Source organism: Littorina saxatilis, linkage group LG5, assembly GCF_037325665.1.
Source record: "Littorina saxatilis isolate snail1 linkage group LG5, US_GU_Lsax_2.0, whole genome shotgun sequence".
Lineage (NCBI taxonomy): Eukaryota > Metazoa > Mollusca > Gastropoda > Littorinimorpha > Littorinidae > Littorina > Littorina saxatilis.
Genome location: NC_090249.1, coordinates 59,386,481 through 59,411,762, shown reverse-complemented (window position 1 = coordinate 59,411,762; position 25,282 = coordinate 59,386,481). Strand labels below are relative to the sequence as shown.

Genomic DNA, 25,282 nt, shown 5'->3' with positions numbered 1-25,282 from the left:
TATTTATCTAAACGAATATAATTATCAACGTTTTCTATAATTACTAATATAATACCGGTCATTTCAAGCATTTGTTGCCTGCTTGTCTTCAATTTCTATATCTTTTGGAATTTCAGCCGACAGCTGACTGAGTTCGAGTAGTCAAGGTACATACATGTACAAGTAATACGGAACATGTGACGAGTTCTAAACGTCACGGGTACACGACCCATCCCCCCACCACGAGTTTAACCAGTGAATACCCCAAGGTTATTTTTGTCACGGGGTATCACATGCTATAAACTTTGTTTGCCCCCGCTCTGTACAGGGTAGATAAAAACCCGAGTCACGCAACGATAAGCAAACCGGAGATCTCTGTATAGAATGAACGTGCTTGTGTTTTGTCATTGGTAGCAGTCGCACTGAGAAATCATGTAGTGCTGTGGTCTCAGCTTGTGAGTGCAATTCATTTATTTCAAAGTGCGTGTGCTTGCACCGGACAGTGTTAACGTTATTTCCTTGACTGAGGTTCTTAGGCTCTCGACGAGAAACGGGAATCGGCTTTCAATTCTAAGTTCACTGAACTTGATATCGACCCGGCAGTTCTAATAAGTCTACGGTCTGTTTGTGCCGGCACAAGGGGAACGAAAGAGCTAAGATGTGACACTGAAGTTGTGCAGGCTATCGCACTGTGTGAACGCCGTCGGCACTGAACTGAGTTCATCGAGTTGAACAGATCAAATCTGCCTGAAAGCAGCTAGGCTGTTTTTCAAGTGTGTAGTTGTCAGTTTGCTGACGGAGTGAACAGTATACCATGGTGTCCCTGGGCAGATAATTATGACCATATGAAAGCCCAAAGCTGGAATATATACTGAGACCAAGCGGAGATTTAGCTGGTTCGGCCGACCTGATAGTCTTCTCTTGAGTTTTGTCTACAACCTGTGTGTATTGACAATACCGGCCCGATCGCTGCTTCGTAGACAATCATGATACAAGTTAAGGTTTGACTAAGTCTAACTTGAACTAGCAACTCTCGCTCCTATTCCCGTCATAATGGGACTCCACTTGGTCTCTTCCAAGAAGAAAAGGTCACATGACCTTCGTGACTGTCAAGCAGACGACAACCACCTCCACCACAACGGTAACGGCGCTGGTCACAGAGGTCAAGTGGCCAAGACGTCAGGTGCCCATAACCCTGTGCGTCTTCTGAGGTCTCGAACCCTGTCCACAGAGACTGACGGTAGACAACCACCATCGGCACGCTTCAGTAACGGGATCAAGGCTGGATCATCAGGTGAAGAAATTCAGAAGTTCTGCTGAGTACTTTTCTTCTCAACGTCTTTAATGTATTAGGCGAAATAGACTTCGCCCGGAAAGTCTATTTGACGAAGCTGGCACTGAATTTTCGGTAAAAGACTTTGCGAAGTAGACGTCGGGCTCAAATAAGGACAGCCTTAAATCACTCTCTTTTGTATCTGGGAAAAGGCAACATGCTCTTTTTCCTAAAAACCTTGTGAATTTTGCAAATGAAACAAACAAACAAAAGAAACAAAAATATTGCAGCATTTTTTGCTTAATGTAACACGTACCAGTTCAAACACGTAATATTTAATTCAAATCTATGCTGAAAGAGGCACGTGTTGTGACAACTATTCATTGACATTTTCTAATTGAAGATGACGTCACACTGTGTCCGCGTGACAGTCTCTTCAACCACCAGCATGGACCGATCCAAAACTTTTGGTTTCTAATGCCCCAAAATAAAATAAAAAATTAAAAAACAGATGGACTGCCAACGTTCCAACATTCAGAATAAAAACAACAAGAATGGTAGGTGACTGGAACGTTTATCATGCTATAGACAAAACAAGACGTTACATTTATGTTATAGACAAAACAAGACGTTACATTTATGTTATAGACAAAACCAGACGTTACATCTATGTTATAGACAAAACAAGACGTTACATTTATGTTATAGACAAAACAAGACGTTACATTTATGTTATAGACAAAACAAGACGTTACATTTATGTTATAGACAAAACAAGACGTTACATTTATGTTATAGACAAAACAAGACGTTACATTTATGTTATAGACAAAACAAGACGTTACATTTATGTTATAGACAAAACAAGACGTTACATTTATGTTATAGACAAAACAAGACGTTACATTTATGTTATAGACAAAACAAGACGTTACACTTATGTTTTGTTTTGTCTATAATAAACGTTCTAATTACCTACCAGTCTTGTTTTTGGATTCCAAATGATTGAAGAGACAAATTCAGAATATGCAATAACTGCCGCATAAGCGTATGCACACCAATTACTACTAGTTATTGATCCAGCACATTTTCTTTTGTTAGCTAAACTTGAATCTTTAATGCCCCCAAAATTAAGAGAACAGTTCAGAATAAGCAAGTAATCTTATGCATGCTATTATTAGTTCTTGATCCAGCACAATTTCTTTTGTTTGTTATTTTGCTTGGTTTTGACATTTTTCCACGTTGAGAATCTATTGATCTTTACGATCATGGCCCGTTTTGTTTTTAATTAAGCAGAAAAAGTCTGTGGAACGCACACATACGCGTTAAGCTCCGTTTATACAGAGCGCGAACGCGGTTTTTCGTCCTGGAATATTTTAGTCATTTGTAGAGGAACCGTTCCGTGCGCCAAATTGATATTACTATCGTTAACTGTTGTATAGAGTTTCGAAACTATCGTTATCTGTTATATAGAGTTTCGAAACTATCGTTAACTGTTAAATAGAGTTTCGAAACTATCGTTAACTGTTATTTAGAGTTATATCAATAGCGCGTACAAACGCGCTATTGCTAAAACTATGAATAACAGATAACGAGGGTTTCGCAAAACGGCGGCATGATGCGCGCAAGTGATATTACTATCGTTAACTGTTATATAGAGTTTCTAAAAATAGCGATGGCGTGGTCGGATGTTTCGATGCCAGCAAAATGGCTGCTGAACGTTTCGTTCGAGCGAATTTGCACTAAATTACTACAACATTTAGTAGATCATATTGAACTAACTGTCGTCTGATAAGTCCATCATTTCACTGCTTCGTTTAATCAAGGAATCAAATCTTCGTTACAGCTAGCACGCTTCCTGTTTTCACAGAAATATTGGTCAGTGTCAGCTTGACCCGTTCTAGCTACCGCGCTGTGTGCGGCGGGTCAGTTTGCCGGTACACATACGGCTGGCATGCAGTACCCAAAACACGATGCGAAAGCATGCAGTGTTTTCCAAAACGCGTCGTGGGGGATGTCACTCGGGAAACTGTGACACGTTGTTTTATGTTTGTTTTGAAAAAAAACCCACTGTTTTGTGTTGCCGTGCGTCTGTCATGGTCTTTTCCGCGAATATTCAGTAGGCCTACCGTCTTCAAACCGCACACGTGGAAAACGGTACGGCCGAAAGTACAAATGATATGATAAAGCTAATATTAAACAAACTCAACAATGATTTGAGAAGACGACAACAGAAGAACGGTCAATAACTAATGTTGTAGTTTTTTAAATTGTGTTTCTAGTTAAAATGTACATTTCGTAGCAAAAAGACAGTTTTGCAATGGCATTTCAGGGTTTTCCCGTTTTGGGAACGATACCGACGCGCTTTTGATAAAACTATCGTTAGCTGTTATATAGAGTTTCTGAAACTCTATCTAACAGATAACGATAGTTTCGAAACTCTACATAACAGTTAACGATAGTTTCAAAACTCTGTATAACAGTTAACGATAGTTTCAAAACCCTATATAACAGTTAACGATAGTAATATCAATTTGGCGCACCATATTACGTTCAAATAGAGTGCGAACGCGCCGCTCGAACGACCGCCTTGATTGCCCCCAGAGCGAATTTTCTCAGAACTGGTCGCGCGGCTTTTTTGCTATCAACCAATCAGCAGGTACTTCCCTTCCATCATTTCCACAAATAGAAACTTGTACGCCTGACCGTTCCAAGAAAAAGATGGAATTTTGCAGGATGAAAATGTAGTTCTTGTACGAGGTGGTGGTACTCTCCAACTTCACTTCTTCTCTGTAAAATTTCGTGCACTGCACTGCACTGACACACGCCTCTTTCTCTCAGTTTGTTTTCCTCCGTTGTTTTGTGTACAAATACAGTACTATGATCTCCTCCGTCGTCTGACTCTACCTGCGCCATGATTCGAAATGACCAAATTTTATCTCTCACAGCAAGAAAAAGACGAGCCGCCTCGAAAGCCGTCGACGGTTTTCCGCGTTCGGGTTCGTGCTCTATTTGAATGGCAGAACTGTTCAAAAGTCGCGTTCGCGTTCACGGTGTTCGCGTTGGACGCGTCCGCGTTCGCGCTCTGTATAAACGGAGCTTTACACACACAAGCGCGCTCTCTGCTGATCTCTCTTTTTACATTTTGTCAAGTTTTGACTAAATGTTTTAACATAGAGGGGGGAATCGAGACGAGGGTCGTGGTGTATGTGTGTGTGTATAAGTATGTATGTGCGTGGGTGTGTGTAGAGCGATTTAGAGAAAACTACTGGACCGATCTTCATGAAATTTCACTTGAGAGTTCCTGTTCCTGGGTATGATATCCCCAGACGTGTTTTTTCATGTTTTCAATAAATATCTTTGATGACGTCATATCCGGCTTTTTGTGAAAGTTGAGGCCGCACTGTCACGCCCTCATTTTTCAATCAAATTGATTGAAATTTTGGTCAAGCAATCTTCGACGAATTCCGGACTGTGGTATTGAATTTCGGCTTGGCAGCTTACAAATTAGTTAATTAGTTTGTCATTAAAATCGAATTTTCACTAACAGATTTTAAAATGATTGCATCGTATTCCTCACTTTCTCCTGATTTATAAAACATAATACAAATGTCATGTTTACAATGAAAATGATGCTCAAAATGATTGTTTTGTTGATGTGGTTAGCCGAGACTATCTTAGTATAGTCTTGGCGAAGACTATTCTTGGTGTTAATCTGTTACTGTGATGCCGACAGCTTGACTAAATGTTTTTATATCGCTTCACGCGACTTGTTTTCTTTCCTCTCTCTCTCTCTCTCTCTCTCTCTCTCTCTCTCTCTCTCTCTCTCTCTCTCTCTCTCTCTCTCTCTCTCTCTCTCTCTCTCTCTCTCTCTCTCTCTCTCTCTCTCTCACACACACACACATGACACACACACACATACAGACACACACATGACACACGCACGCACGCACATACACACACGCACGCACTGACGCACGCACACACACACACACACACACACACACTCTCTCTCTCTCTCTCTTTCAGTTCGCTGTGTAGACACAGTGAAGCCGGAACGGATTAGCAACGCTGACTGGTCCCTCGATGACCTCAGTGACCGACTCTGGTCAGCAGACTGCTTACGGGGCAGCCAATGCGGGTGGTCATTATGACGTTATAGCGGCCGCATGACCGGGCACGCTCGTTTAGAAAGTAGGTTGAGTAAATAAAAAGGGAGATCATTTTGGAGTTCGTTTCAGGGCCGGATCTGGGGGGGGGGGGGGGTCCTGGGGTTCCGGACCCCCCCCCCCCCCCCCCTGGCCATCCAATGTACCTCTCAGAGAAAAACAAATAATGTGGACTTTGGACCCCTGCCTTCAGTTGGAACCCCCGGCCCCCCCCCCCCCCCCCTTCAAACGAACTTGGTCCGGCCCTGCGTTTGACGAACTGTTTCAAAAGTTTGTAATGCTAATGTGGACAACCAGATAGCAAATGGCGCCGGGTGTCGTGGTTTGTTTGATAAGAGTCCACGTGCTGTGTTGCGCTGACTGCTTGCTAACTCTGGGACTGATTATTTTACTGAACCGTTACAACTTATCATTCAGTCTGGGTGTGATTTCAACTGCTGTGGATCTTTGGGCGAGTGCTTTTACGCCCAGTTTTAGAGTGACTTCCAGTGCGTTAAAAACACAGCAAGTTAAAATTGTAAATGATATCAAGATTGTGATCAGACGGCCTCGTGTTTTGTTTCAAAGTAACATGTGAATCAGAAGTGCTCCTGCGGTGACTGAAAAGTGTATACATTTCGGTTGGACTGGTTCTACAGAGCTTTTGTGTTCCAACTTGAAACTTTTCCTGCACACGGCGGCATAATTATATTGCGGAAGAACCGTCAACCATTGACGCAAAAAAGGAGGAACAAATAAAGAAAGAAAAAGCTAGACGCGCTCAGGGCCCACACCAATGAGCAAAGCCACACTCAACAGGAACTAGTGCCGCAAGATGCTCGTATTATCGTTATGTTCCACGAACAAGAAGAAAGGATACCTGCAGAGTACAACTCCACTTGCTTGAAAAAAAGTATACGTTTATTCGTAGGTTACAGCCTGTGTTTAATCACTTCAGTTTGTCAATCAACTTGAGTTTACTTTAACAAGGAAACTTTTGTAACTTACACGTCGTTATTGACACAACAGGACCAACCTTCCAAATTCATTGTTTGCTTGTGTGTCTCATTTCACTGAGGCCGGATTATCTCTACGCCCTGCTTTTTGTAAAATGACTGAGATTTTGCATATCTGGTTTCTGAAGTTCATTCTGTTAGCTGAAAAGATGCGATAAGTAAGTGTGGCGGTCAAACCGTTGCTGTCTCAAGTTTATAAAGATAAAGTTATTTTCATCTGAAACATTGCAGGAATTTTGTCGGAAGTGGCGTGGTAAACAAGAAAGGCATTACAGAACAGAACAGAACAGAACAGAACAGAACAGAACAAGGTTATGTCATAAACAGTAAGCACGCCGTATAATCGAAATTCAGTTTTGTTGCTTCTAAGGTGAATCAGTTTAAAACTAAGCTAAACCCCTCCACACAAAAAGGACACCATCTAAGACTGATTGGCGATGTCGGAGACATTATGAGCATAGGGCAGTCTTGATGACAAATGTCTGCTGGACGATTCAAGTCGGAGAGTGAAAGCAGATTTGTCATCAGTGTAATCAGTGTAAACGCTGCCATGGCTCAGCCACAATGTGGTAAGTGACATCGTTTGGTGTTTTTGTTAGTGTTTTTCAACTAACCTATTAGGAACACTCCCAGGTCATAGTCGTTCATACTTCAAAGAGGGTTTTGATAAAAATAAAATTAGAATATACCTACCCAAAGGTCTAAAGGCTTCCACACACACGCACGCACTCACGCACGCGGCACACACACACACACACATACACGCACACACACACACACACACACACACACACACTTTCAGAAGTATGGCATGAATAAACATGACACCGGGTGTCAAATAATCGGTAAGCGATGTATGACGATGACTGGAATGACATCAGTTCAGTTTTTTTCTGAGAAAAATGTTTCGCAGAAATACTGACGTGGGTGCACCGGCACAGCAGAAATAGAAAGATCTGTGGGGTGCGCCAATCAAGAATGAGAGTGCTCTTATACTTTGCACCCGGAACGCATCCAAAATTGATAACATGATATCGTTGCACAGAGCAGCATTGTATTATGTTACCTAGCAAGAAAGCAAGATTGAGAAATGAATGATTTCTCTGCATGGCTAGTTTCTGTAAACCAATCAAAAACTCTCTAGTTTGCTTAAACGGACCCGTCAGATAAAAAAATAAATTGTCACAGTTTTTGTTCTTGACATTTTTCTCTTTGTGGCTATTTTTGGATGTTGTTGTTGTTGCTTAGTTTTGTTTGTTTTTGTGAAGTTGATGGTTTTTTTTAAAATATTTGATTTGTTGGGTGTGCGCGTCGTTTATTTTTTTTTTTTATTTGCTAACAATATTGAAAGAAAGTATATGGTCCTGGAGTGCGGTAAACAGGGATATATTTTTTTTTACTTCATGCTGCCACCAGTGGCTAACTTTACCCGTGGTCTGGTGATCTGTGCATTACTGTCACTTTCGAATGCAGGACTGTTTGACGCAAAGGGCGGGGATGTAGCTCAGTCGGTAGCGCGCTGGATTTGTATCCAGTTGGCCGCTGTCAGCGTGAGTTCGTCAGTCCCCACGTTCGGCGAGAGATTTATTTCTCAGAGTCAACTTTGTGTGCAGACTCTCCTCGGTGTCCGAACACCCCCGTGTGTACACGCAAGCACAAGACCGGGCCAAGTGCGCACGAAAAAGATCCTGTAATCCATGTCAGAGTTCGGTGGGGAAGTTATAGAAACACGAAAATACCCAGCATGCTTCCTCCGAAAACGGCGTATGGCTGCCTAAATGGTGGGGTAAAAAAACCAGTCATACACGTAAAATTCCACTCGTGCAAAAAAACACGAGTGTACGTGGGAGTTTCAGCCCACGAACGCAGAAGAAGAAGTTTGACGCAAGAAACAAAAGTTTACTGCTCTTGCAAAAAGATCTGCGCATTGTGAGTGAGAAACAATATTGACAGCAGGACATGTGATGGAATAACCTTTATGTGCACGGCCCTTCTGCGGTCGTTAAAATTCAAGACTGTGGTAGCCTACGGGTGGTTTGATGTGGTATTAGCGACCACCATTGGACCACAAGCAATATAAAACAGAGAGAGAGAGAGAGAGAGAGAGAGAGAGTGAGAGAGAAAGTCTGAGAACGTGTTTTGTCTAGACTGATTGGTTTTTCATTTCCGAGACGTGACACTAGGCCTATAGAGAAACAGTGTGGTCAAAAAAGTAAGCTTGGTCAGCACTGAAAAAGGAGAGACGGTAAAGTGCTTTAAAAGGGGGGTGGGTGATGGAGTGGAATCTTATTTTCTTCATTCGCAAAGTCATAGTGGTCTGATTGTCTTGCACAGTTTTTGAAATGACGAGAACATTCGAGTACAAGGGTCTCAAAAGAGCTATACGAACACGGACGATGCCACTAATGTTAATGTTTGAGGGTTGGTTATGAAGGCTAGCTTGCATAGTATTATGAAACAGCTTTTGTCTTTTTCTTTGTTGTTTGATTGTAACGTTCGTTTTCGTTCTGAATCCTGCAACGGAGCGAACGTGAAGAAGAAGATGAAGACTGAATCCTGCTAACAAAACAAACGTTTTTAAGATGGTGGCGTGATATTTCTGGTCACGCAAAACCACGTTTCGCCAAACGCCCGTTCTGAAATAACTCTCTCTGGATTCGGCTGTGAAAGAATATATATTTTTTGCTCAGTTTTAGTGAGTTCCGCGTGACAGTATTTTGGGGGGGTGTCTTCAAGTCAGCATAAACCTTTCAATTCCGATTGTTTAATTTTTTTTTCTTCAGTGTCACAGAACGGCAGAGATGGCAGTGACGGTCAGGCAGAACTGACACGGTTGCTGGGCGACATACGGCCGACGTCAAGATGGCAGGAACCGTTGAAACAGCTTCTAGGCTCGTACATCATGCCCCAGGAAGTCCAGCGGGCCCTTTCCTTCCTCGCAGAAAATGTAAGACTGAGAGACGATGCCATGCTGGGGCGTGTGTTATTGTAGAAATACAAAAACAGACAAGACTGCTAACGTTCCAAAACTCAGAATAAAAAAACCCACCAAAAATGGTTAGTTTAATGGAACGTTTCATTGTTTTGACAAAACTAAACTTTCACAAGTAAATGGACCTAGTGGTCTTTATAGAGGACATACACCGCCTTGCCAGAGATCGAATAACATTATTAGATAAGTTTTATTCATCTCATATTAATTGTTCCTTTGTCTGTCCACGATAAAGACCATTGGGTCAAAAGTATAATGATAAGATAAGATATCTTATCTTATCTTATCTTATCATGATGTACTTGTGAATGTTGTGTTTGTTGTTTGTCTAAAAGTAAACGTTCACATGATTAAATAACCATTTTTAAATAACGTTTTTTGATTGTATTTTATTGTCGACTGACAAACCGATTGGAAATAGACAGTCTATGGGAACCATGTGAAGCTCTTTTTAAGTGAATAATTGTTCAACTGTGAAACTGTCACTTTCGACTTATAGGGAAAGGGATGTGCCTTCTGATGATGGGAGATGGTTTTTTTCATCAGAGGGATATTTCACGGTGATACACTGGTAGTGAGCAATCAAAGCAGTTCTGTTTTTTTTTTTTTTCAATGTTGGATGCTGGGTGTTGCTTCAAAACGTCAGAAAGCCTGACTAGTACTTCACCGTGTGTTGTAATTTTAATTTTTAAAAGAAGAGAAAAAAGACTAGAAGTTGTGTTAAGATCAGATGTTTGGGCCCAACTTGCTAGGTTGTAGTCCTTTCCGCTGGACAAAAACAAAAGTCGGCCATTGAGATGATTAAAAAACAAACAAACATAAAAGCATAAGTATTTTTTTTAAAAACACGTCCATAACCTTGGCCGCTAATCTTGATCGTCCTTTCGTTTCCAGATCGACACAGCTATGAAGGCGGTAAAAGACCCTTCGCACAGTCTGGGTTATCCGGCACTATGCATCGACATCAAGCACAAACCCCTTGTTTTCAACCTGGACTGCTGGAAGAAAATCATGATAGCCTTGCATTTTGACCTCACTGAACCTGAAGGCAGCCAGCAGCTTGACCTCATTGAGGTCAAGGTCACTGACAACGTGACCTTGCCACCTCTGGCTGGTTTCAAGATCCTTCTCAAAAGCTTGTCAAGTATGTATAACTGCGGTTTTCTTGTTTGTTTTGTTTTGGAGTTGAATGAACACTTTCTTTGAGGCTTTTTACGCAGAAGGATGCTAAAACACTCAGTTTAAATCATATTTATAAATGCAAGCCATTTCAGTCATATTTTCAGTTTTAAGATATTCCTGCATTATTTGGTTTATAATCTGGGTGGTGGAGAAACGTGACAGGCATGTTTTAGCAGTAAGAGTCATCCCGGGGTACTAATTTATAGTACAGTATGTTTGACAGTTTTGATAATGACACATTAAAACACAGTTCACCGTAAGTCATTCTCTCTTGTGCAGGTGTGAGTGGGGAGCTGTTTCGAATGGTGCTAGCTTTGACTCCAGAGGAAGCAATGCGACTGCTGGCAGTGGTGAGTTTTAGTGTTAACTTGCCTGTGTAGGTCGTCAGTCCTGGCAAAGAATCATTTAATGGGCTGATGTGTGCATATATGCGTCAAACTAAGGGATGCAGCTTAGTGTTGGCCACTGGGTTTGGGATGAGATGCTATTCATACATTGGTGATATGTCAAAAGAGAAATTTATTGGGAAGTTTGAAGTACGCCTCCCCACCCCCTCCTTGGTCCGTTATCACCGACGAATTGGCCAAGCGGTTGTATTCCCTTCCTCACCTCCAATAATTATGTGTACATTAAGTAAAAAGAGGCATAGAAGCTACTATAACTATATTCATATTCTTTCTTGCAGATGCAGGATGCCTTTGGTGGTAACAAGCCCCAGGATCATGAGATCATTCAAAAACTGCATGCCCGCTATCCTGACCAGCTGTCGGCACTGGGCTTCGTCACAAGCCGACGTCACAGTGACGTCACGTGGCATCCACCATCGTCATCTGACGTCACATACAATTTGGAGGTGGTGTTGATAGGACTGTATCATGACGGGAGTGGGTTGGAGACTTACATTTGATGAACATTCCATGCTGTATTTGTGATTACTTTACTGCTGCGTGTCTACAACCTTTCCTGGTGCTGTGTTGTGCAGTGTGCATTGCACACATGCAATCTTGTGTGTCAAGGGAAGCTCACGTCATAAACACAGTATTTTGAGAGGTTCCATGTCCAAATGACTTCACTGTCTGTGATGCACCGCCCAGTGGTCAGTTTAGCTTCAAGTGCAGCTTTGTCTCCCTCACACTGGATCAATCTTCCGCTCATCTTGTGTTGTGAAGTAAAAGTAGGCCACAATGCTTTATGATTAATAGGGATACAAGCAGAGATTTCAATTCCCAGAGAGCTCCACAAGAAGCATCAGTACTGGCGGCTAAACACTTGAAAGGCCCCAAACTTGATTCAAGCCGATTCCCCGGAACTAACCCAGTTATATTGCCAAGTCTGATGACCTACGGTCAGTAGACAAGGCAAGATGCCTACAGAGACCATCAAGGGGTCTCTGGTGGAGGTCTGCAATGACTGGAATGGAGTATCGATCTCTTTCTAATCATGGCTTGAATAACACGTGTACTTGTGTGTTGTGCATCGAAATGTTCTAGAATGACAGTATGACTGAAAAATGGAGTATCGATCTCATGCTAATCATTATGGAACGCCAGATACGCAATGTCCCCGCGGAATTCCGGGCTGACTTTTGAGCTTTTCTCGTCGTTGATTGGTCAGAAATTCCGCCCGAACTTTTAATGGACTAGAAGGAAGCATGGATGAAATGATTTACATTCTATCCTGCCTAACAAAAAGCACAGGACCAATCAAGCAACACACACACACACAGTCCGAGTCAGGTTAACATCCAAGAGAAGAGCCCAGACTCGAGATGAAAACTTAGTATCTTTATTAAACAAGTCTTCCGGTAAGTGGCGAAAAAGCAGCCGTAGCAGTAATGTTGGTACTCAACAATAAACGGCCAACATTGTGGAAACAGATGTTGCAGAGAGTACCGCAGTTCAAATTGGCATCACAAAACAAGTGTAGACAGAATAATAATAACACAAATATTTTTTTCCGAGTTGGTGTGTGTGTGTGATAAACGATGATGCAAAAGATCGAACATCATGTCACGGAAAATTACGACAGACATGGTGAGGAAATCTGAAACAAGCTATCGTAACCTTCCACATAACACAGGTAAGCGGAGAAGGCTTGCCTTTGTTGGGATGAAATGCAAATTAAGGGGAGTAACCGCTCTACCACAAGATCAATCAAATGTAAACAATATCTTAAATACACTCCCTTTTGTAAGATATTGGATAGTCTTCAAATAATTTCATCCAAGCTTTACAAAACTCTACAATTATGATTTTTTTTTTTTTTACTGTGTCAATGACTGCTACAAATGTATGTCTGTCCACTGACTGCAATAAATATGCATGTTTGTGTGTTTGTACACTGACTGCAAGAAATATGCATGTGTGCGTGTCTGTCCACTGACTGCAATAAATATGCATGTTTGTGTGTCTGTACACTGACTGCAATAAATATGCATGTTTGTGTGTCTGTCCACTGACTGCAATAAATATGCATGTTTGTGTGTCTGTACACTGACTGCAATAAATATGCATGTTTGTGTGTCTGTCCACTGACTGCAAGAAATATGCATGTTTGTGTTTCTGTACAAGTGTGCTGTGTTACGTATTACATTGCAAAATCATAACACATTCAAGCAGCTTAAGTTGACTACAGACAAGAAACAGTGAATTCACATGTGGACACAACCGGACACTTCTCATTAACATACTGACCTCTTAGTGTTCTTATACTCTTACACGTACACTTGGAATTTTGTCCAGTGCGCTTACTCAACACAGACAAGACAGAAAACGATCATACTCTCCGACAGCCACTTGTGTCATTTTCCCCATGAAAACCGTGAATCTCAGATGAGTATGCATTATGAGGTAAATTCATGTCCGTTAATTAATGAACTTACTGCCAAATTAGTCGCTAAGATGAACACACACACACATATACATCTGACAGTAATAAATTGAAGGAAAACCACAACTGGGGCAGGCTGAGAAGAATTGTAACGACAACTTGATTCGCCGAAAACTAAAAACTGATGAAGACGGCTAACTGCAAACAAAACTGTGAGAAAAAGGATAACACAGGGTAACATTTTCAGAGATATAAAAAAAATAAAAAAATAACAGTAAGGGCATTAGTTCTGGATCAACGCTGTTATCTCCAATACCTTGGCTTAGTCACAGGAATTGGTGATGGAATACACCTTATGGAGGTACAAATTCTGTGAAACGATGACAATCAAGTATGTGGCTAAACTGTAATATGATGAATCAAATTAAACCTTCTTGGAAAGAAGAAAAGACAACATCATACCTATATTACTGGACGATTAACAGAATGTGCCTGAAATCAGTTTGTTCCAATTCTCACATAAGTTGCTTTTAGCCAAGTAAGTGCACACCTGTATCATAGATACTTGCAACAAGTGAAGTAACAACTTTATACACACATACAGTGATATCAGGTACAATTATAGCATGTGCTCGTCACCCTGTCCATAGCAAGCAAAGAAAAAGCAAGAAGATATTTCCTTTTATTTCATACAAAAAAGCCAAAAGCAGTTCTAATGTATAAAGAAGGAAAGCATGCTTTGCCAGCTGATTCAAAGCACATGCTTTGCCAGCTGATTCAAAGCAAAGTGACAATAGTACATTCACATTATACTTTCAGTTTAACTTTTGTGTGTGTAAATTCTCCCTTTACATCTTAAATTTTAACTGAAGACATTATATTTTCAAAGTAAAAGTCAAAAACTACAACCACCTCACACTGTTTCCAAAGTAAAGTTCAGAAACCAAAACTATCTCCATGTTCAAAATAGAAAGAAGACGACACATACTGGCGCCCATATTTAGCATAGAAGAAAAAGGCATCACAGGTTTTTGTTTTTTCATGATAGATTCAGCTCTTCAAACACCGAACAACAATCTTGAGGAGTGAGTTAACAAGAGATTTATTTCTATGCTAATCCTCCACTAATGGTACTGTTTGGGTGGTTTCATAACTCAAGACCAGTGCCAGAAAGAATCCACTTGCAAGAGGTTTTGACTGGGCGGTGTTGCACTGTTTAACACAAGATCATTCATTCCTGACATACATTTCAACACAATCAGCTTGCTCAGACACTGGGGCCTTGAACCGGCCCAATGTCTAGCAACCAGTTTCAAATCATGAACGGCGCAGAACAAGAAGAGGGAAAACGACGTAAAAGCAACGAAGGCCAGCTAACGATGTCGATGAAGGCATGGTGTGTGACGTGAGTGGCAGAGATTGGGATGCTGACAACTTTGTTCTCCGGGGAAGGATGACGAAAAGTGAGTTCTGTGTGTGTTTTCGTGAACAGAGAATCCGGGAGGCTCAGTTTCAGTACTCTTCCTCTTCCGCCTCATCGTCTGGGGGCGCAAACCCTTCCTGTAAAAAAAACACAACACCAACACACCTCAGTTATCTTGGTACAGAAACATTACGGGCGAAACAACATGTTCACTGTTACAAAGACAGAAATTCTTGTCATGCAACATAAAAAAAGACTCAAAAGCTCATGTTATTTGAATTTTTAAAAAGGCCTGTTCCTAGCCATAAGCTATTTAACTGATCAGGAGCGTCTAAATTGTCCCTGTGTTTCCTCAAATCGCACGATTTTGACCCATTTAAAAAAATTAAATAAAAATCAACAACACAAAATAACCTTACCTACCTTACATTTTTGCAAAGTTTGAAACTTGCTCTTTTAGAAAATATATGAAACATTTGAAAGAACATACCTTTTGTTGTCTTCACATCCAGTCAAACTACCTCTTTGAAGCAAAAACAAAAACCCAAACTTTCTATGTCATGGGTTCATCATACACAATGTCATGATCGACACTTTCATTGTTCGAATCATCATCCAAATTATCGTCCATTGGCACAAACTCGTCACCAGAATCTAAAATATCATCTCCACTATCATCATCACTAAGGTCAAGATCAGAACCGTACTGAATAACAAGTTCTAGCACTCTTTTCAAGTTACTACGTCTTGTAGCAGAACGATCCGCCATCTTGGAAAAGTCAAAACACGTGGGTCGCACACCATCAACAAAATCAAATTAATCCCAACAATTGAAGGGAAGGAACTATTTTCAGTGAATGGTTCTACTGTAGACAGATAGAAGTTTATCGCGGGGGTTGTTTCCCTTGGTCAGCAGGGCCGTTTACACCGTTAAAAATTCGTGATATCCGTCGGAACTAAACTACAGACGTGCGGGCAACGCTAAACACAGGTGTCGGAATTCCAATTCCCATACACAGCGAATGAGTTGACTCAATTTTTTTCCGGACCATCACTTTTCAAAGTTTGCAGTACAGCACACTTGCCTTCATTTTTAATCTTTCTCAAGTTTTGATTACCCTATCAAAAATCAGAAAAGCGTGAATATATAGACAATAAAAGCATTCTCGCCAGATGATTTCTACATTTATTTAAAGTGGTACCTGCAATGAAGGGACATGAAGTGATTGTATCATTACCCTCAGGATCAATCACAATGAAGGGACATGAAGTGATTGTATTATTACCCTCAGGATCAATCACAATGAAGGGACATGAAGTGATTGTATTATTACCCTCAGGATCAATCACAATGAAGGGGCATGAAGTGATTGTATTATTACCCTCAGGATCAATCACAAAGAAGGGACATGACGTGATTGTATTATTACCCTCAGGATCAATCACAAAGAAGGGACATGAAGTGATTGTATTATTACCCTCAGGATCAATCACAATGAAGGGACATGAAGTGATTGTATTATTACCCTCAGGATCAATCACAATGAAGGGACATGAAGTGATTGTATTATTACCCTCAGGATCAATCACAATGAAGGGACATGAAGTGATTGTATTATTACCCTCAGGATCAATCACAATGAAGGGACATGAAGTGATTGTATTATTACCCTCAGCATCAATCACAATGAAGGGACATGAAGTGATTGTATTATTACCCTCAGCATCAATCACAATGAAGGGACATGAAGTGATTGTATTATTACCCTCAGGATCAATCACAATGAAGGGACATGAAGTGATTGTATTATTACCCTCAGCATCAATCACAATGAAGGGACATGAAGTGATTGTATTATTACCCTCAGCATCAATCACAATGAAGGGACATGAAGTGATTGTATTATTACCCTCAGGATCAATCACAATGAAGGGACATGAAGTGATTGTATCATTACCCTCAGGATCAATCACAATGAAGGGACATGAAGTGATTGTATTATTACCCTCAGGATCAATCACAATGAAGGGACATGAAGTGATTGTATCATTACCCTCAGGATCAATCACAATGAAGGGACATGAAGTGATTGTATTATTACCCTCAGCATCAATCAAACATGTCCCAACAGTGCAAGGCCTTTCATGACAAGTACATTTAGGTTTAGACATAAAGGTTGCAATGGGGGTGTCCTTTCATCGAAGGGGACCTGACATCCCAGACGCTATTGTATTATCAAAGGGTTCCCTCCCTTCTCCCTGTCAGACAGCACATAGACAGTGACAAACAACGGCAATGCTATGGACTGACCTCTGTGGCGTACAAGATATCCATGATGCCCTCCATGAGGCCCCTGTCTTCGTTACAGCAACTACACACATACACAATGACAAACAACGGCAATGCTATGGACTGACCTCTGTGGCGTACAAGATATCCATGATGCCCTCCATGAGGCCCTTGTCTTCGTTACAGCAACTACACACAAACACAATGACAAACAACGGCAATGCTATGGACTGACCTCTGTGGCGTACAAGATATCCATGATGCCCTCCATGAGGCCTTTGTCTTCGTTACAGCAACTACACATAAACACAATGACAAACAACGGCAATGCTATGGACTGACCTCTGTGGCGTACAAGATATCCATGATGCCCTTCATGAGGCCCTTGTCTTCGTTCTCCTGGGCGATCACCTCGATGTCTCGCAGTTTGCCGAAATAGAAATCTCTCTCTTTCTCCAGCCCTTCTTTCTCCAGTGTTAACTGCCGCAACTGCAACAACAGTAAAACCATTATTACAAGATCTAACAAACAGGGAAGTAAGCGTTGTACATATTGACAAGAGGAAGGAAGAGTTATGTGAAACCAGTCTCCTCAGCACCTGAGAGAACAAAAAGCGTTTAAATGGAAAATGTCTTTCATTGTTGTTATTGTTTCTGCTTTGTGCATTGTACCTATATTGAAATACAATTAAACATTTTGTACAGATATACCCTGCATCTAATATCATATTCATAGAAGATAAATGGTTAATTCTAACTGTATCTTCTTCTTCTTCTTCTTCTGCGTTCGTGGGCTGAAACTCCCACGTACACTCGTGTTTTTTGCACGAGTGGAATTTTACGTGTATGACCGTTTTTTTTACCCCGCCATTTAGGCAGCCATACGCCGTTTTCGGAGGAAGCATGCTGGGTATTTTCGTGTTTCTATAACCCACCGAACTCTGACATGGATTACAGGATCTTTTTCGTGCGCACTTGGTCTTGTGCTTGCGTGTACACACGGGGGTGTTCGGACACCGAGGAGAGTTTGCACACAAAGTTGACTCTGAGAAATAAATCTCTCGCCGAACGTGGGGACGAACTCACGCTGACAGCGGCCAACTGGATACAAATCCAGCGCGCTACCGACTGAGCTACATCCCCGCCCTCTAACTGTATCGTCTGATGAAGGAAAACACGGAATGAAATTAAAGTTTCACAAGAACAGAGTCCTATTGACTGGCTTGCATAACAAGTTTCACAAGAACTGAGTCCTATTGACTGGCTTGTATAACAAGTTTCACAAGAACTGAGTCCTATTGACTGGCTTGCATAACAAGTTTCACAAGAACTGAGTCCTATTGACTGGCTTGTATAACCCCAAGACTGTGATTTACATTGATTAGGTTCAGGCATTAGATCATGAAATTGTAAAATAAGCCTGAACCCCCCCCCCCCCCCCCTTTCCCATAAAAACACATGCACAATCATGCTATTGAGAATAATCTCTGGCGCTTAAAAACTGCTGAAAAAGCGCCAATAGGACCATACAAGACAACTCTCTTGTGTTGAGAACTAGCAGCTAAGACATATTGTAATTCAATCAAGTTGGCGTTTTAATGAAACAGATCCTGTGATTGGTCAGAATGCCCCAACTCATCAAAAATTACCAGTCATTAATTGTCGATAACCACTCGCTAAAAAAGCTATTAACCACCTGCTGGCGAGGCGCATTGATACAACCTCAACTAGTCTCGGTTAGCTTTGAGGGTCATTTTACAAGTAGGAAATATGAAGGCCAACGAAATACCGAGACCATAAGGTATGCGAAGTGATGACGTCGAATACGTGACGTAAGTTGATGCATGAATTCTTCCGGACTATGTCAGTCAATTCCAAAAATCGCTTTTGTGATGAAAAGAATTTGTTTTAGAGTTTGCTGTCCAGAAACCCGTCAAAAAAGAAGGGAAAATGTATGTGAAAGAAAACAAAACAGGAGCAGAGTGATAAGTTGGAATACAGAGACATATATTTCTTGGGACTTGACCCTTGCAGGTAGGTGGACTGAAAGTAGTGTGTGAACAGAACAGAACCAATTCTGTCTGTTTACCATCGCATGAAAGCAGGAAAGAGATCGTCGTCAGATTGAATTACAATAACATTAACATGCTTCCATTTGAAACTTCTCGGTCGTCATCGTGGATTGACGCCCTCCCAAAGCTTCGCTCCGTCGGGCTTCAATTAGCTTTGGTCGGGCATCAATCCACGCTGACGACCGAGAAGTTTCAAATGGAAGCATGTTAATGTGTAATTGTGCTTGATCCATTTGACAGAGACAAGGCGTTCCTACCTCCGCTCTGAGGTCCTCCACCAGTTGACTGTCACCACCGGCGTGGTGGTTGTTGGGTTTGGACAGCGGTGATCGCACATTGTTGGCTGGTTGCCGTGTGGCTGCTGGCCGTGCAGGAGGTACTGGAAACACACACTACACATGTTACAAATATTTTGTGACAGGAGTTATCGTGTGTGTGTGTGTGTGAGTGTGTGTGTGTGCGCACCAGAGACTGTGATACAAAAAAAAAGGACACGCACACACTCTCCCTGCCCTCTCTCTAATCCATCTACTACACGACTAGACTGCTTGGTCCCCCAACCTTAAGACACAGCACCTTTGACTAAAGTAACCTCTGCGCAACAGAAGGGTGACAGTGAATCATGGAGATCAACACACACGTGTCAGTCAACAATCACGCCCCCCCCCCCCCCCCCTCCCCCCAGCAAAGCACACACATCCTTGTTTGCCATCTTGCACTGTTCCCCAGCTGTCTCCCTGACATACCTGAGAAACAGCTTCTGTGTGTCGTAATTAGGGTAATTAAATGTGAATGAATCTCAGTCTGCTGCACAGGGGCTGATTCGTTACGTACACCTTGGGCAGAGACACTGTGGAATATGTGTGACTTGGATATTTTACATGCACACAACTGGTTGCATGTTAACAGGAACAAGTGTTACCAAACAGTAGCATGAATCCTTCTCCACGTGTTATAAATTCCCCAAGAGCGAGCGAGTGAGTGATTCAGAGAGAGAGAGAGAGAGAGAGAGAGAGAGAGAGAGAGAGAGAGAGAGAGAGAGAGAGAGAGAGAGAGAGAGAGAGAGAGAGAGAGAGAGAGAGAGAGAGAGAGAGTGTCAGTGAGCGTGAGTCTATCCCTGTGTGTATCTTAGCGTCTCCATGTCTGTGTGCGTTTCTACACACACGCTTACATGTGTCCGTCTGTGTGTTTTATAAAAATAAACCTACCATCACAAATCAACTTTTCAAACATAATAAACCTGACTTTATGAAACAATCTATGAATAGCTGCAAGATGTTATCATTCCTCATATCACTGTACTCAGGACCCAACTCGGTGTCAATGCTGTGGTAAGTAAAAGACTTTGGTCATTCTACACACACACATGGAAAGCGCAACTCTGTGTCAATGCTGTGGTAAGTAAAAGACTTTGGTCATTCTACACACACACATGGAAAGCGCAACTCTGTGTCAATGCTGTGGTAAGTAAAAGACTTTGGTCATTCTACACACACACATGGAAAGCGCAACTCTGTGTCAATGCTGTGGTAAGTAAAAGACTTTGGTCATTCTACACACACACATGGAAAGCGCAACTCTGTGTCAATGCTGTGGTAAGTAAAAGACTTTGGTCATTCTACACACACACATGGAAAGCGCAACTCTGTGTCAATGCTGTGGTAAGTAAAAGACTTTGGTCATTCTACACACACACATGGAAAGCGCAACTCTGAGTCAATGCTGTGGTAAGTAAAAGACTTTGGTCATTCTACACACACACATGGAAAGCGCAACTCTGTGTCAATGCTGTGGTAAGTAAAAGACTTTGGTCATTCTACACACACACATGGAAAGCGCAACTCTGTGTCAATGCTGTGGTAAGTAAAAGACTTTGGTCATTCTACACACACACATGGAAAGCGCAACTCTGTGTCAATGCTGTGGTAAGTAAAAGACTTTGGTCATTCTACACACACACATGGAAAGCGCAACTCTGTGTCAATGCTGTGGTAAGTAAAAGACTTTGGTCATTCTACACACACACATGGAAAGCGCAACTCTGTGTCAATGCTGTGGTAAGTAAAAGACTTTGGTCATTCTACACACACACATGGAAAGCGCAACTCTGTGTCAATGCTGTGGTAAGTAAAAGACTTTGGTCATTCTACACACACACACATGGAAAGCGCAACTCTGTGTCAATGCTGTGGTAAGTAAAAGACTTTGGTCATTCTACACACACACACATGGAAAGCGCAACTCTGTGTCAATGCTGTGGTAAGTAAAAGACTTTGGTCATTCTACACACACACACATGGAAAGCGCAACTCTGTGTCAATGCTGTGGTAAGTAAAAGACTTTGGTCATTCTACACACACACACATGGAAAGCGCAACTCTGTGTCAATGCTGTGGTAAGTAAAAGACTTTGGTCATTCTACACACACACATGGAAAGCGCAACTCTGTGTCAATGCTGTGGTAAGTAAAAGACTTTGGTCATTCTACACACACACATGGAAAGCGCAACTCTGTGTCAATGCTGTGGTAAGTAAAAGACTTTGGTCATTCTACACACACACACATGGAAAGCGCAACTCTGTGTCAATGCTGTGGTAAGTAAAAGACTTTGGTCATTCTACACACACACATGGAAAGCGCAACTCTGTGTCAATGCTGTGGTAAGTAAAAGACTTTGGTCATTCTACACACACACATGGAAAGCGCAACTCTGTGTCAATGCTGTGGTAAGTAAAAGACTTTGGTCATTCTACACACACACACATGGAAAGCGCAACTCTGTGTCAATGCTGTGGTAAGTAAAAGACTTTGGTCATTCTACACACACACATGGAAAGCGCAACTCTGTGTCAATGCTGTGGTAAGTAAAAGACTTTGGTCATTCTACACACACACACATGGAAAGCGCAACTCTGTGTCAATGCTGTGGTAAGTAAAAGACTTTGGTCATTCTACACACACACACATGGAAAGCGCAACTCTGTGTCAATGCTGTGGTAAGTAAAAGACTTTGGTCATTCTACACACACACATGGAAAGCGCAACTCTGTGTCAATGCTGTGGTAAGTAAAAGACTTTGGTCATTCTACACACACACATGGAAAGCGCAACTCTGTGTCAATGCTGTGGTAAGTAAAAGACTTTGGTCATTCTACACACACACATGGAAAGCGCAACTCTGTGTCAATGCTGTGGTAAGTAAAAGACTTTGGTCATTCTACACACACACATGGAAAGCGCAACTCTGTGTCAATGCTGTGGTAAGTAAAAGACTTTGGTCATTCTACACACACACATGGAAAGCGCAACTCTGTGTCAATGCTGTGGTAAGTAAAAGACTTTGGTCATTCTACACACACACATGGAAAGCGCAACTCTGTGTCAATGCTGTGGTAAGTAAAAGACTTTGGTCATTCTACACACACACATGGAAAGCGCAACTCTGTGTCAATGCTGTGGTAAGTAAAAGACTTTGGTCATTCTACACACACACATGGAAAGCGCAACTCTGTGTCAATGCTGTGGTAAGTAAAAGACTTTGGTCATTCTACACACACACATGGAAAGCGCAACTCTGTGTCAATGCTGTGGTAAGTAAAAGACTTTGGTCATTCTACACACACACATGGAAAGCGCAACTCTGTGTCAATGCTGTGGTAAGTAAAAGACTTTGGTCATTCTACACACACACACATGGAAAGCGCAACTCTGTGTCAATGCTGTGGTAAGTAAAAGACTTTGGTCATTCTACACACACACACATGGAAAGCGCAACTCTGTGTCAATGCTGTGGTAAGTAAAAGACTTTGGTCATTCTACACACACACATGGAAAGCGCAACTCTGTGTCAATGCTGTGGTAAGTAAAAGACTTTGGTCATTCTACACACACACATGGAAAGCGCAACTCTGTGTCAATGCTGTGGTAAGTAAAAGACTTTGGTCATTCTACACACACACATGGAAAGCGCAACTCTGTGTCAATGCTGTGGTAAGTAAAAGACTTTGGTCATTCTACACACACACATGGAAAGCGCAACTCCTATTTCTGCTAACGTTCCAACAATGGGATTGGGATAATAAATCTGTGAGAAAAAAAAATCCCCCCCAAAATAAATTAAAAAAATAAAAAAGTCGTGAAAATGAAAAATGCCAACCTCTGGACTTTGGTACTGTGCTTCTGTTTGTTGGAGCTTTACTGAGGGCGCCTTTGCTGTTGGCGGCACCTACTGGTTCCCCGCCTCGGGCGCTGAGAGGATCGTATTCGTAACCCTGGTTGTTGGCGTCAAAGAAGCGCTTGAACCACTGGACAAACTCAAAGTTGTCTTGGAACCGACCCTTCACTAGTCGTTCCACTGGAATCACCTGAATGCAGAGAAAGAGTGTTTCTATGAGAAGCAGCTTGAACGGGATATTAAAGTATAAAATAAAATGAATGAATAAATGAAGAACTTTTTCTGTACAATGAACAGACATCTTTTTTCTTCTTCTTTTTGTTGTTGTTAACAGAGACACAGCAATCTGTTTGGACAGCTGGTCAGCAAAATGTATGAAGTATGAGTTACACTGCTTAATTTCTGTAAAAGAATTAGGAAAACAGCCTTCTTCAGGCTTCTTTAAATAATTTTCATCAGATATTACTGACAAGGAAAATCAACACAAAGCAACTCTGTTTAAACCAGAGACAGCCCTTCGAATTTGTTGCACATAAAATTAATGCTTAATCAATGCCTGGAATATTCCAGCCATTAAAACCAAAACATATCATCCTAACACTGGAAGCATCACAAGCTCAAAATATGTGCGATTTACTGAAAACATGCTTACAACATTTTCCTGAGCTGTTCAAATTCCTAAATGCAGTGGTCTACTTGTTTTAAGACATCCAAAAACATGTTAAAAGTATGTCTTTCATAGAGCATGTGGTGTCTTTCATAGAGCATGTGGTTGGGTGGGAGTTGTTTCTAAAATGAGGGATGTTACTGGCTTGATAAAAGGAAAATTTGAGGAGAGAAAATTCTACAGAGAGCAAATCTTCCACTGGAGGCTCTATAACAGGTTTAACTTAAGTTTAAGCTTCATGTGACTACACAACTGTTATAACAATGCTGTCCACACACACACACACTAACACCACCCAACCACACAAGTCTCTCGTTACAAACAGGTGAGAACAATCAATATTTATCTTGAATAAACCTAGCATGATCAGGTGATGAGGGATGCTAGTAATTCTGTTGTCTGTCGTTAATGGTTACAAGCGCACAGTTGCACAACATACAACTCAAGCCCTTGCAGCTAATACGCAGTATGTGCATAATCAATGATTAGAGGAAGTGTTTTCGCTGCTCAACTGACAGTCAGCTCTCACTCTCACTGTCACACTTTGAAACTCCCTAGCCTTCAGGCTTTTGTTGATTAATTCATGAACGGTATGGTCTTGTGAAACACTTTTGAACTTAGCTGGAAATTAAGATCTATGGTCATTGATGGTACCTAGCTTCATTGATTTAAGAGACAAATCATTTCTGAACAAAAGGAACAGTTCAGAAAGTGAGACATCTGATCAGAGGTATCAATCCTTCATTTTTCTGATCTGAACTCAAGAAAATCTAGGTGAAAAAAAAAAATCCAAATACATGTAATACTCTACATGGAGAAAAAAATTAACAACAAAAAAGAAGAAATTAAAGTGCCCAATCTCTCTGACCTGGCAATTCAAAGGAAACAAAATTCAAACTGAGACTACCCAAGAAATTCAGAAAGAAAACCAGCAGTTGAAGACATGCAGGCAGGGTACACTAAAGATCACAGACCAACTTGTGCTATGTGATTGATCTGTTTGATTTAATAATGTTCAAATCATGTCCAAGGAAACTTTCATTGACATTATTTAGCAAATGTAAATTTGCAGCAGCGCAAAGGTTAGACTGCTGGCGACAATGAACAAGGGCTAACTCAACATGCATTTACTGTGCTGTTAAACAGTCGCTCCTTACCAAATGATCTTGCTTACCATATCAGAACTGTCCGGGCGTTTATATGGGATCAGGCTACCCCTCCACTTTGACACATACAA

At 41.4% G+C, this 25,282-nt stretch overlaps 2 protein-coding genes across 4 annotated transcripts in view; one reads left to right on the top strand and one right to left on the bottom strand.

The window, feature by feature from the left end:
- Positions 1 to 318: 318 nt before the first annotated feature.
- On the top strand, positions 319 to 12,948 carry LOC138967577 (uncharacterized). 2 transcript variants are annotated; one of them, XM_070340159.1, is made up of 5 exons: positions 319 to 1,273; positions 9,200 to 9,363; positions 10,303 to 10,552; positions 10,870 to 10,940; positions 11,276 to 12,948. In XM_070340159.1, exons 1-5 carry the CDS (start codon positions 1,033 to 1,035, stop codon positions 11,495 to 11,497), a joined length of 948 nt encoding a protein of 315 aa, XP_070196260.1. In that variant the 5' UTR covers positions 319 to 1,032; the 3' UTR covers positions 11,498 to 12,948. The 2 variants fall into 2 exon arrangements, with proteins under 2 accessions (XP_070196260.1, XP_070196261.1); XM_070340160.1 differs by lacking the exon at positions 319 to 1,273 and adding an exon at positions 5,804 to 6,985.
- LOC138967578 (microtubule-associated protein RP/EB family member 1-like) overlaps positions 12,362 to 25,282 on the bottom strand; it is a 25,462-nt gene continuing 12,541 nt past the window's right edge. For both annotated transcript variants that reach the window (XM_070340163.1, XM_070340162.1), the window contains exons 5-8: positions 23,361 to 23,568; positions 19,461 to 19,582; positions 17,475 to 17,621; positions 12,362 to 14,979 (exon numbers count right to left, since the gene is read on the bottom strand). In XM_070340163.1, the coding sequence (XP_070196264.1) occupies positions 14,932 to 14,979; positions 17,475 to 17,621; positions 19,461 to 19,582; positions 23,361 to 23,568 (525 nt within the window). In that variant the 3' untranslated portion in view covers positions 12,362 to 14,931. The remainder of the gene's footprint in view (positions 14,980 to 17,474; positions 17,622 to 19,460; positions 19,583 to 23,360; positions 23,569 to 25,282) is intronic.